The sequence below is a fragment of the Tetrao urogallus genome, assembly GCF_951394365.1.
Source record: "Tetrao urogallus genome assembly, chromosome: 1".
Classification (NCBI taxonomy): Eukaryota; Metazoa; Chordata; class Aves; order Galliformes; family Phasianidae; genus Tetrao; species Tetrao urogallus.
In genome coordinates this window covers 72,419,319-72,433,305 of record NC_136813.1, presented here as the reverse complement: position 1 = coordinate 72,433,305, position 13,987 = coordinate 72,419,319, and the positions used below count along the sequence as shown (strand labels likewise).

At 39.9% G+C, this 13,987-nt stretch overlaps 1 protein-coding gene across 1 annotated transcript in view; it reads right to left on the bottom strand.

The window, feature by feature from the left end:
* Positions 1 to 1,887: 1,887 nt before the first annotated feature.
* Positions 1,888 to 13,987, bottom strand: part of EGFL6 (EGF like domain multiple 6) — a gene marked incomplete at both ends in the record, with an annotated part of 40,657 nt that continues 28,557 nt past the window's right edge. Inside the window, 4 exons of the mRNA XM_079540592.1 lie at positions 1,888 to 1,983; positions 3,176 to 3,441; positions 5,101 to 5,187; positions 7,133 to 7,213. Of these exons, the coding sequence (XP_079396718.1) occupies positions 1,888 to 1,983; positions 3,176 to 3,441; positions 5,101 to 5,187; positions 7,133 to 7,213 (530 nt within the window). The remainder of the gene's footprint in view (positions 1,984 to 3,175; positions 3,442 to 5,100; positions 5,188 to 7,132; positions 7,214 to 13,987) is intronic.

The window sequence follows — 13,987 nt, the reverse complement described above, 5'->3', positions numbered from 1 at the left end:
GTCCAGTCCCCTGCCTGAGCAGGAACTCCTAGATTAGGTCACACGGGAACTCATGCAGGCAGGTTTTGAATAATGTCTCCAGAGAAGGAGACCCCACAACCTCTCTGGGCAACCTGTTCCAGTGCTCCATCACTCTTACCATAAACAAGTTCTTCTGCATGTTAGTACGAAGCTTCCTATGTACAAGGTTTAGGCCACTACTCCTTGTGCTCTTGCTACACACCATCGAGAAGAGCCTGGCCTCACCCATTTGCCTCCCACCTTCCTTTAGATAGCTATAAATATTTACCAGATCTCCTCTCAGTGTCCTTTTCCCCAGGCTGAACAGAGCGGGGTTACTCAGCCTTTCCTCACATGGGAGGCCCCCAGTCATCCTTGTGGTCGTCCTCTGCTGGACTCCTTCTAGGAGGTCCCTGTCTTTTAACTTCACTTAATTGAAGTGCCCAGAACCGGGCACAGCAGTGTAAGTGTGGCCTCACCAGTGCAGAGCAGAGGGGGAGAATCACCTCCCTCGACGTGCTGGCCAAGCTCTTTTGATGCCAACATGCAGTTGGGCGATTCCACATGGGCCACTTTAACTTTCTGTCAGTTTCCAAGAAACTTGTTACAGAGACTGGTATTTTCAGGGACTGCCACTTGCTTGCATCCTGTGCAAGAAGGTGGTATTAGTGCCTAATTCACCTAGGCAGCTAGACACAGAATTTGATTTTAATAAAACAGACCTTCAATCTTCTCAGCTTCAGGCACCCCGGTCTGCTTGAGATGCAGATGTCACACATTCTCCAAAGAGATCACAAAGGAGAAAATGGTCTTTTGCCCACGCTTCAATCATTCAGCTTTTCAGTACACGTGGAACCTGGATTCCAGAGCCTCCTTACACACATGTACCTGCAGAGGCATGTGTGGCAGAGAGCGGCAAGATATCAGCTTCTACTTTGTGCAAGAAGAGTCTGCTTCCTTCTCCATTCCTGGGGAGGCGGGCAGCCTCTATCCATTTGGCTGAAGTCTGAAGAACAGGAAGGGACTTGCAAAAAAGATTTACATTCCTCCATTGTGTAATGTAAGAATGAGCCTTACTGTGAGGCCACTAAACCGTCCTGTCTACTGGAAAACCAAAATGGTTGTTTCAAGGCTCTGCGCAGTAAAGAAGGGCTGTAACCCAGCAGGAACTTGTCTGCTCCTGAAGGTCAGTACAGAGTGTGAGGCTTCTTTACTTTTTTCATTACCAGTTGGTAATATCATCTCTATGTGATGCATATTAAATGCCTATGAAAAAAAAAAGTGGATCATTCCTAAACAGTGATTTGTGTGACTTAAAGACACTGGTGACAAAGAGGATATTTTGCATATTGTATTAGCAATTAAAATATTCCTCAAAGATGTGACTCCACTTAAAATTTAGCTCCATGAAGATAGGAAAAAAACCTCCTCATTCTTCTAATTGTTTTTTAATAAATTTACTATCCACATATTAAGTAAGAAGTTAAAACCACATCACCAGAAGCAGTAGCATCCTCTTCTTTGTGTTCTTGTGAAGTAGAAATGCAACAGACAACTTAAGAACAGCCTTGAAAAGAGCTTTAAGGAATGAAAGCATACAGAATTTGTAAAAAAGCTAGACACATATTTTAATGCCTCAGAAGCCCTAACCTTGAGTGTTAAAATATAGCAGTGCTATATTCAAAGCACGTATTAGATCTAATTCATAAAAAGTGTGCTCTGCATCTTGCACCTGTCAGTTGCCGTTTGCATTGCTGCACTAAGTTCAAGGTACAGGTTTTAAATTTATGTTTTCCTTTTTTTAATAATGAAAAGATTAAAAATACACTACTAGCAAGGCAAGTGTTGGAAATAGGGCTAAATCCAGAATACTCAAAATATCCATTCTCAGGTGTCTTCTGGGCATTGACCAGGAACTAATAGAACATTGTCCACTCCAATTTCTCCAGTTTTGCCCTTCCCACGTTCTGATTCAAAGGTGATCTGTCACAAGAAAAGAGATGTATTAACAGTGGAAATGTAGTTTACCCAACCATTTAGTGACTCTTAAATAGTTTTAATGCTATATCTGAGGAATGTTTAATTGTAATTCATGAAAGACTTAATGACTCAAATCCCTGCAGCTTTTAGAATGCTTACAGATTATTTAACTGGATTGATAATCCTCTGTACAGATTTACAATACCAAATGGATTCATTTAATAAGATTGCTTATTTTCACTGTACAAAGAAAATGCAAATGGAGTGAAATCCCATGATAATAATGTGGCATTATTACTTTATGAGACGTTAGTGCCCTCTTTTTCTTGGAGACATTACAATTGTTCATTTTCCACCTAGTTGGACCCTTAGTATTAGGTTATATAGCTGGTAAATACATCTATTTCAATCTGTATATATAGTAGGCTATCCATTATAATTGCAGTCACACACATAGTAAATTCATTTTTATCAATAGAGTGTCTGGGGTTTTATTTTATAGACTGACTCTTATTTACGTAAGACTTCCTCCATGTCTTTCTGTCAGTGCAAAAAACTTCAAAAAGGACTTCAATTTCCTTTATGCTTCCAGTACTCCATTGTAAACATAACCCTTTGCCCTGCATTGAAAATATTCAGTCATATAAATGAAAATCAGGCTCTAGAATTTCAAGAAGAAACTTGCTGAAGTCTTTACTGAGGCAGTTTCCAGAGAAGTATCAGGGCACAGTGTTCTCTGCTGGCAAACAAACCCTGTACCTACGGTGACTGCCCAACCTCGATTATAAATGAGGTCTCTTTTTGCACTAATAATCTGTGTGAGTATGGCTTGAGAGCATCATCTTCTATGAAACAGAGGTAATTTTCATCTTTCCAAGCATACACTTATGCCTTCTGTTGCATGAAATAATAAACAGAGATTCTGGTAGTTTGTGATAATTAGAGATCTGACAAAGTTTTTACAAAATGATGGGATTATTTGGCATCAGTGTCCTAGCAAACTGGAGTAACTCAGTTACGAAATTACAGTCATACAACTTCTCAGCCTTCTAAAATCTATACTCCTCCATTTCCAAAAAGCCTTTCAGTTGCAAGCATACGATGCCTGTGAAAGAGCTGGTGGAACACTGGAGGATTACGAAAAAACCTCTTGTGTTGGCTATAGCAGTTAGGTTACACACTGCATTAGACTTACACTGTTAGTTGTTTCAGTACCCTGCCATATTTCCACTTTTCCAGTTCGCCACCTTTCATCTTTTCCCTTGTCCTGCTCCCAGACAGGAGCAGTTCTTTGGTTGGCCAGGAACACTCGAAGTTTTCCCACTCTTTCGCCAGCGAGCCGATAACTGAAAATCAAGCAGTAGCTGCTCGTTGGTTTGAGGTCGGTCAGGAGAAGTTTTAAGCGGCCCGTATCCTTCTTGTGACCCACAAAGGCTGGAACAGCCATGTAGTATCCATCACCTTGTAACAAAAAATGGAAAATGAAACCAGAATGGACTTGCACTACTTGTTAGTACATTGAAAGCAATTTTGCTAAGAAAATAAGGAGAAGCTCTGTTACTTGAATTTAAAATCAGACTGGAGAAAAGCAGCAGGAAGTCTAATTTTCAAGGAATAAGCTTTCACTATTGGAAGTCAGATCCCTTTAGAAAGGAAATGAGTTCATATTTCACTGGCAATCACAGTCATTCTTCCTTGCGTTGCCATTTTCTGTATATTTCAAAGGCAAAATCATCTCAGGTTTTCAAATGCAATAGCCTGAAACATGGTGCTGTGCCTCTCTGGTCAGACCATTTCCAACACTTGATCTAGCTCAATACGCTCTGCAATCTCCTCTGCAGTGATGACAAAGGATACCAGTGATGATAAAGGAACCAGCAGTTTATTCCTTAAATCCTGGAGGAACAACAAAATGAGAGATGACACACAAAGGGATGAAGCCATAAAAGAAGTGAGTCCATAAATAGACATAATTAGCAGACCTTTGGTTGTGAACATGAAGGAAGGCCATGGTAAGGGCTTCCTGAAAGCTGCAGGAAAGAGAAAGGTACTGGGAAAAGGAAATACAAGGAGCAGGAGAGGAAGGATTAGCAAAGAAAGACTGAGATGGAAAGCCTCTGAAAGAAGAGAGAGAGAATGTGCATGTCGGGACTGGAACAAGTGCTCTACATTATCCACTGGGTCTACTGGAACATTTGCTGCAATGTTTCCTCACAAAGGAAGATCATCGAATCACACAATGGTTTGGCTTGGAAGAGACCATTGAAGATCCTCTAGTTCCAACCTCCACACCATGGGAAAGACACCTTTTACTACATCAGCTGTGGATGGGGCATCCACAGCTTCTCTGGGCAGCCTGTGCCAGTGCCTCACCAACCCATCATGAAAAATGTCTTCCTTAGATCCAATCTAAACATTTCAGTTTAAATTCACTGTGTCTTGACCTATCACTATACTCCCTGATAAGAAGGCCTCCTCATCTTTTTTGCAGTCCCCCTTCTAAGTACTGGAAGGCTGCCATGAAATCTCCCCACAGCCTTCTCCAGGCTGAACAACTTGTTACAGTTTCCATTTGGACACTGAAGTGCTGTCTGCAACTCTTCAGACACAGGCATACAGCCAATTCTTCGTCCATCTAACAGCCCATCTATCAAACTTATATCCCTCCAACTGACTGGTAGGAATGTTGTCAGGGACTGTGTCAAAGGCCAAGCAGGAGTAGATGACATCACCACTCCATTGGAGAAGGCCAGGCACAGTTATCACAGTGCTATGTCTAAACCCTGTGAGCGACAACATTCCTGCACCCATCTAAATGGTAGATGTGCTTAAATATCCTACCAGCCTTGGAGAGACACAATATGTAACTAATAAGGTTTCAACTGTTTTGCAACTTGCAATTCTTAACAGTTACATTCAAATCCTTCTGCTCACCTTTTGATTCATTTGTACTGAAATATACTGCTAACTAGCACTTGCCACTGGAAAAGCAACTTCCACTCTCAGCCTTCTCTGCTGCCTTAAGTCATTCTTGATCCTATTTTCTTCTTCACTTTCCCCTTTTTTTGGAGAGGATAAGACATCACAGCTGAGCGAGGGGATAGGTATTGAAATAAATACCTCTGTCTCGATCAGCAGGATTCCAGTCAAAGTCATCATTAGTATCTTGTTTCCAGTCGCAGACTCCTCGACTGAAACTGCAGTCAACTAGGAAACAAATTGGCAATAGAAACACACAGATAAGAGAAGCGTTGCATCTTAAGTACTGATACAAACAATTTGCTCTTTGTTCACCTACTTGTAAGTGTATAGATCGTGCTAAAACTATCCCCAATTTCAATTCAGACAGCGTTGACCTAGATTAATTTCCAAAAGAAGCAAAACATCCCAATTTATTTAGCAATTCTTTCCTTAGCTCACAGCAAAACCTATTGTGTCTTTTCACTGCCAGTCTCCCATGTGCACATGGTTTTATATGCTATGACTTCTGCCTCCTGCATGCCTGCTGGTTTCCAGGTGCAGTTTGAGATGTTGGTTTTAATTTGAACATCGTAAATGGTTTGGGGACTGCAAATGTTCAAGCTCTGCTCTTCTCCACATGTGCAACTACACTGCTGTAGCTGCATCAGCTGAGATGCTCAAGCTTTCCTTCTTGCCATTAAAAAACAGAAGCTGGCTTCCCATGAGAGGAATCTGTTGCCTCACACTGAATACTCATCCTATATGGAGCTGGGAGCAACCCAAATATGTCGGCCTTTAGAGCGCACTGCAAAAAAAAGCGTCATCCAGAGCATACCACAGCCTTCATGGCTGTGTAAATGAAAATGTAAATACAATTCTGCATAAGCAAAAAAAAGAAGAACCAAGCAATGTTAGCATGACAGATCAGATTAATATGTCAGCCATCTGAATTTCCTTAGAAAGAATAATTCCTTTTGGTTCTTCGCGTGGATTTTATCATGAGACAGAGAAGTGTGGTACACAGCATTGAAAGAGCATTTTTATATAAATCCAAGTCTTGTTTCCAAACCTACTGCTCTCTGAATTGGAGAAGAAAAAACATCATCTCACACGGAATGTCAGCCATCATATTTGCATTTTTGTTAAAGTCCAGGAAGCACTTCCCCATTGCTTTCAACTGAAACCAACCTTGTCCTAAAATGAATCTCAGATACAGTGAATCCCAACGTTTCATGCCCTGCTCACTTAGCTGTTAACTCCACAGAAGAACGCTGCTGTCCTAGAAGTGCATTAGCTCACCATTTCCCCTCTAGGATTCTGCTTTTTTCCTTGGCTCTCATGATTCTCCAAAGCCATTTTTCAGCTTCTTGCTATCTTTGCCCATCTCATAAAGGCCGCACAACTTAAAATCAAGTTGCATCACAGAGAAACTTGTTTCCCACCAGCAGAGAGGGTGAAAGTGCCCCCTGATCTGCTCACACACTCTGCTTTGACCTGAGATACGCTGCGGTTTGTCATAGTTACCAGAAGGCAGTGTAGTTTTCTGTGTGGAAACGTATGAAGTGGTTTCCTAGGTCATAGCCAAAGTTTAACTTGTATGCATCAATTGACCAGTTTTGAGCCTTGTATGCTGACAACTGATTTTGCAACAATTTTAATGTTAAAAAAAAAAAGGAATCATCTTACTTTGATATCCACAGAATTTACTGATGAACTGGGAGCTATCATGAATTCATAGACAGGCTGTTAAAGGATAAATATTTATTCAGTTATTTTCAAGGGAAACTGAAATCAGGACAAGACCCAATAAAAATGGCTGAAGGGCACTGGGATATGGCTGCATGCTATACAACATTTCTCTAAAATGGTTTAATTTTATAGATGACCAATATGAGCTCATTTTTTCCTGAAAAAAATACGTGAAATTCACTTGCAAATTACATTTCCATGTGGGGAAAGAACTAACATATGTTAGCTCACATATGTTTTGAAAAGAACACAGAAAAGAACACAAAACACAAAACGAAGGTTCTCACATTCGAACTGGCGAAATGATTTGGCCATATGCCATCTCACTAAACTTCTGTTGTATGTTAAAGACCTCTAACTGCTTCAGCTAAGGCTGGTACAGGTTCTCAATAAAACACACAATATAAAATAAAATAAATATTACAGAATAAAAAGAATCTACCTTCATGCTCTTGTCTTGTCATCGCAACTTTTCTTTGTGCCAGGAGAGGGCCAAAGGCAGCTGCTTCTTTACCCTGGGGAACTGGTGAAAACAACTTGTCAAGGGACAAATCATAACAAGAACAGAAAGCAGGACTTTATTTCTCTATACCAATTACAATCATTCATTTAAGTAATTCAATGTATGTGTTTTTCAAATTTCCATCAAATTTACTTTCCTAACCCTGGCTAGAGACTAACTCTGAATAGTAAAACTTCATTCAAATTGTGAATTCCCTCAGCACTGTGCCTTCTAAGATGTAGGCAATTCAGCTGCAAGGTCCACAAAATCAAAGAACTTTGCATGTGCTCTTTCTTCACCACGATGATCTGTTCTCTTGCTTACAAAATTTCAGCTACCAGTTGAAGTACTTCAACTGCAAGAGATGATGAAGGCAATGATGTGAACACTTGGCAGCAAACAGGAAACTCAAAACATGGATAATGTGTGAGGTTTTGTAAAAGCCATAAATCTGGGGAATCAGAGGCCCATAAACTGCTGTAATGAGAGCTCCAGGAGATTATTTTTCTGAAGCTGTACTTTCTTCTAAGGCATATGCAGGCCTCATCAGCTCATGTAGGCACACGCAGACTTCATCAGCTCATCTTCCTGTTGGGAAGGAAAGGCACGGCAATCGCTCTGCTCTTCCTCACCCTGCTTGCCACAGCTGGCAAGCACAGCCTGACAATTCAATCATCAGGCTTGGCAGAAACTCTGCAGAAAGCTCTTTTGTAAAAAATAGTTGACTTGTCCTGTGCCAAACCGGAAGAGTCAGTGAATCAGCAATAAATGTTAGGTGCATTCTCTACAGTATTGGCCTAAAGAAGTACTGGCTTATGCAAAAAGTGCTATTTTTTAGCAACAGCCTGAGAGAGAAAGGCAAAATGTGTTAGGTCTGATAAACTACAAAGCTTGCAAACTCTTATTTTCCATGGACTGTCAGCCGGCGGACTAAGTGCTTTTGAAGTTCTGTCGTTAAGCTTCTTTTGTATTACTCTAAGTGACAACTAGTGAAGTGCTCACTAGAAAAACCAATAGTCTCAAATTCGTTGTGTGGTGTCTGTGTAATTAACTAATCACAAACAAGGTGATGGCCAGACATGCTTTCACTGGCAGAGGGCTCTATCCTTTGCAAATGCATATGCAGATACCTTCAATATATACATATATACCTATGAAAAAGGAAGAGCTAAAATGCCCCATTTTAGAGGAGAGAGGGAGGATCCTTTGGATTACTGCTTACAAAAAGTGCTTACAAAAGCCCAGCATAAGGAAGTTCACTTTTCAGACACACCACGTGGACAGCAGCACCAAGAAAAGCTCAGGTTTCCTCAGCAGTGCCAGGTGATAGGAGCTATGGAAATCAAAATTACATTTCCCTACTCAGTGCCGTATTAGTCATGCCTTAGGAAGTTGCAGATGCCAAGTATTTTAAAAGTCATGAACTTCATATGTATGCTTCTTGTTTTTTTTTCTCAGAGTTCAGAATCCAGTTTGTTCCACGAGTTCCACTTACCTACAGATTCTCATCAAAATACTCCAACATGCTTGAATTTGTAAGTACATGCTCAATATTAAGAACATGTTTACAACCCACTGCAAACCAGTCTCCTCGTACCATAAAGAATATGCCATTTCTTAACTTTTCTTCTCCTTCAAAACTGTCAAAAAATTGCTCTTTATGTACACCAGACAAAACACGCAGCAATGAAGAGACCCTGGAGGCTGCTACAAAGGGGCCAGCTGAGCCAAGAAAGGAGACTCCTGCGATCTTACAAGCTTTCTGATGAACTGCCAGGAGCTTGTTCCCTCTTGTTGCCCTTGCAGTTTATTCCTCCTCACCCAGAACACTGCTTACATCACCTAGATAATATTCTTACTTAAGGCAAAGACTAATATATCTTTCTCCAAATTAATCTATGTCTACATGTATACTTTTAGGAACAGGCACATAGGGTTTAGTCGTTACGTTTAATATCATGCCATAAACTTGGCCTCGTATTTTGTGAAAGAGGCTCAGGCAACAAAAACCCTTGCCAAAATGAAGAAAGCTATTAAAATGTGAAAAGTTCTGGAAAGAGTGGAGAAATTTAATAGAAGATAGCAGCTGCCAGGAAGATTTGTTTACAGAGTTACTGAATTATACTTGAGGGATACACATGCAGGTGTAACTATGCTGCAAATGCTTCCAGTGAATAACCATCATATACATAAAAAGGTCAAATTTTGTATCCAAATCTATTTTTTGCTTTCAGTGTCAGACATTACAGCCAGGTTCTCCACTTACTGGAAGATATCACTAGTGAATCATGAGAAACTCTATGCTTCAGCTTACAGAAAGGCTTCCAAGAGCCCTTATTTCTTGGAAGGTGCCTACGTTTGACAGAGCCATCACTCCATCACTGGACATAACCAGAATCCAGAGTCTGTCCCCCTAAGTATTAGGCAGGAGTCAGGCTTGTTCTTTTCATCTCTTCTGCTATCCAGTGGTGCTTGCAGAAATACAGGCCTTCCTCGAAAGTCTTAATATCTTGATCCCTAAGAATACAGTCTCCAACAAAAGCTCACATAAGGCCCACTTCTGGTACATCAGAGTTCACCCCTTATTTCTGCAGTATTGGCATCTACAAACCTACGTATCTGCAGCACTAGCTGTTATATTATCTGCAGTTATATATAAAATTCTTTGCTTCAGGGTACTACACATTCTTAAGGGCTGGTGCCATCAGTGTAGTCTTATGAGGTAAGATGTGCTTACCTTGTAGGCAGAAATTAGTGACAAAGAGAACTAATACCCTAGTCTTCCGAGGTACCTACGTAACCAAACACAACCAATTCACCAGTTCACCAACTTGGACTACACGGCTTCTTGTTTGGAGCTGGCTTGCACTCAGATTGCTTGGAGTGAGCACAGGTCCACCTGCAAAGTATCATTTATATAGATTCTCAAGTCAGTCTACAAGTTAAATAAGGGATAAAGAGATCACAAACGCAACAGGAAGTCTGCAGGAGCACATCTGAAAAAGATACAATACTAAAAGACTCAAAGTTAAAAAAAAAAACAAGAAACCCACAAACCCAATGAGTAGAATAGATCTGTGGAGTACCATTTTACAGGCATGCCTCAGAAGAACACCACTGGTAAGTGAATCGTGTGGTAAAGGACCTTACTAAAAACCCTGATAGATTTTCCTTTATGTGCACTTGATTTCACCTTTCTGCTTTGCCAGCTACTGCGTTTAAAATTACATAAACTGCATTTTAAACTCCTGGAAATAGCATTTTGTCTGAAAAAATACTGTTTGGTTTATAGCTTGAAAGTTATTTTCTAGTTGTCTGCAGTAATCAAGTGCTATCCTTAAAGCTTTAATTTCTTTTTGCATTTCTTTTAGTGGGTCTGTATTTCTTATAAATCACCAGCAGCAACAGAATGAGCTCTTCCTGAGACAACAGTATTGGAGGAACAGATAAATAGCAGAATACAGGCACCCACACATCTTAAGGAGTTAACTGTGGGGACTGTGGTGTATTTTTGTTTCTTGTTATGACTGTTCAGATTTTCCAATCCCTGGAAAATGCCTATGCTTGTTTTTGCCTAAGTAGTCTAATTATTCTACATACAGAAATAGCATTAGATCTGGGAGAAGCAACTCACTGTCAGTAAATCTCACACATACAATCCCAAAGTGTCTAAAACTGCAGCATGTAGGAACTCTCAGAAAAAACGTTTTTGCTGTCAATCTGACACTGCTCTCTGATGGGCAGAGCTCAATGAAAACTGTGAACAAACAAACAAAAACTCTGAAAAACAACTCTAAAACCACTTCCACTCCCAAAACTAGAGTGAGCACTGTAAAAGAAATCTATCAGTATATAAGAGACAGTAAAATCTATCAGTATATAAGAGACAGTAAAATGTAGAGTGGTTTCCTGTACACACCGTAGATCACTGTCAGACTGAAAGGAACATGCTACATTTCTGCTACCCATCCTCCTCTGAAAGAATTACATCTGCCAGATGCCCGACATCTTTGGAGCCTTTTATCTATAGCTTTGGACTGAGCTGCAGCCTGAGCATTATTTGCTCACACAATGGTCTAATTATCAGAAAAGAATGATATTAAAAGCAAACAACCTGATTAACGGAGAGTTCTCTTGTTCAGAATTAAGAGTCAAGAATGCTTAAGGAAAGCAGCCCACTTATATCACTGCTGAAGCCAAAACCTTACCATTGTTGGTGCTGTCAAAAGAAGGAGCTTGGTAATTAACACAGCTGGCTAGATTACATGTTTGGGCTTTAAAAATATTAATGTACTAATTTTCATGTGACTTTTAGTAACTTCAGTAGTTGTTTTGTCCACACATCATGGTGTGCATATCCAGAATGATACCTGGGTCTTGACATTTCAATGCCCATTGCATTTCATATCATTGTATAAAAGCAGTTCCTACTGAGTCAATAGCTGTAGTTGAGGGTGTTTATCATTTCTGGAAATCAGACCTTAGGATCCCATATCACACAGAAAATAAGGAAAGGAACAAACACAACTCAGAACCTGAAATGACAACTTTTTTCCTCCCTTCCCTGCAGTTCCTGCCTCTTTTTCTGCGCATCTGCAACTGCTCTGATCAATAACACACAGCTATGTATATTGAACCACCCCTTGCACTGCAACAGATACTTCCTTCACACTGAACAAGGCAAAGACCTCATGGAAAACACTCATTAAAATCCATTAAAGAATGTATCACAAAGTATAAGAAGAAGAAAAAGTAAGTTTTCACAACTAACAATAATTTTGACATTTCTTCAATGTTAGGGCTTTATTTTTGCTATCTTTAGCTACTGCATTTAAAAAAAAACAAACTGTGATGAGTAGTTTTCATAAACAACCTATTTTATGTGGCCTCTTTTAATAATTTAGATCTTCATATATTAATTCATTTTTCCCTTCAGCAGTTTTCTGCAGCTGCCCATATGTTTCAGATGTAGTAAAGGTCCTGTGATAGAATAGTGCATACATTTAAAAATAATAATTAGGATCTCTGAAAAATGTGACCTATCAATTTTTCCTAATTGTCTCCTTTTCCTGGAAGACAAACAATACAGATATTAATAATACAAAGGCAGATGCAGAATGAGTACTTCAGGGGATTACACAGAGGAACTTAATGTGGTAGTAAGGGAATTGTTGCCGAATAGACATCAGCAGAGGAGGAAGAAAAAAGGATGTGTAAGATTACCAGCTGTAAATTTGAGATAATCTCATACTCCAGAGATCATTTAATAACATTAACAATGACAGTCGTTTTAAAGCCAAATGTTCGATCAGTTAAGTGGATGAATCTACACGTTAGTACAGTAATGAGGATCAAGAGGCTCAAGGAAATTTAAAAGGGAAGGAAACAGTTAATAAGCACAGCCCAGCTTGAAAGAAAAATGTAAATGGAACAACACGTTAAGTCATGAGCATGGTTGGGATCAAAACAGAAAGTCATAAGTAAAACAAAGTTCATATACTTAATGAAACTACTTCTAGGACACAGTATGTCCCCGTACAAAGAAGCACATCGATCTCCTTCCAGAGCTCCCTGGCAGAATAACATCTCACCGGCATGTTCAGCAAACAAATCCCTTATATCTCTAATGTCAAATTCCAGCCAAATATGACTAGAACAAAAGAATAGAGGAACAAAATCAGATAAATCACAATGGTCAGTATTTTCAAGCAATAACAGTAAAGCCACCACTGTCAATTGTAACGACTATTTCATAGAAAAAACTGTTTCAAATATCCTGGCTTGGCTGAAAAAAACCTCAAGAATGATCCCCACCAAACACCATGACAGAATTCTCTTGTGCATTATTTTGATTTCGATTTTGCTGTGGACAAAGGATTTTCCTGATGTGCCTTTAGTGACATTGACAACTTGGAACTGAATCCATTCCACACAGTGTGGCAGTGAGTATTCCAAAAATACTTAGAAAAAAATATCCAACCATACTCAGGTTTTCAATATCTGGCAATATTTCCTGGACTTTCCAAGCATGTTACATCTGAGTTACTTTCCTCCGCCCACCAATCCATCTATCACAGAAAGGCAGAAAGAGATCCGAGGGCTGACTTTATGATATTTTCATCAGGCTGCATTGCCTCAGGAAATGAAATAACCTGCAGTCCTTTATGGCACCAAGTTCTGAATAAAAGTATCAGTAACTTATAACAATGTTACTTATTCATATTTAGTTAATTTAGTTAAGACCTGGGCTTTATTGCTTCTTGTGAGACAATGGAGGTAAATCATCTAATTCTTTTGTCTGAGACTCTCACATGTATTTGGCAGTACCAGTATGGATGAGCCTGGTTCAAGGGTAGCTTGCCATCCAGTGAAAACGTCAGCCCCAACTTGACTTCATCTTCTGCCCCTGCTACCTTTTTCAGGGAAATTATTTATGAAGAGATCCTTAGAAGCTGGACAGAAAGCTGCATAAGCTTATCAAGAGTGGAAGGCTAGGTAAAGAGGTAGGGCGTATCTGGTGTGGCTGGCCAGAGCAAGAGTGGAGCCCCGGGTATAGGATCATCAGATTTGGAGTCATGGCACCATCAGCCAGAAACCTTTCACAAAACATGGAGTTGAGTACAGCCTGGCGATTAGGATGCAGGTCTAATCACACTGGATAGCACTATTTTTGGTACTACACTGAAATGCTATGTTGAAAGAACAGAAAAAATCATAGAATTATATAGGCTGACCTGCTGATCAGGAGATTATCTGAGGCCCATCTATCAAATTATGAGTATCTCCAAGGATTCA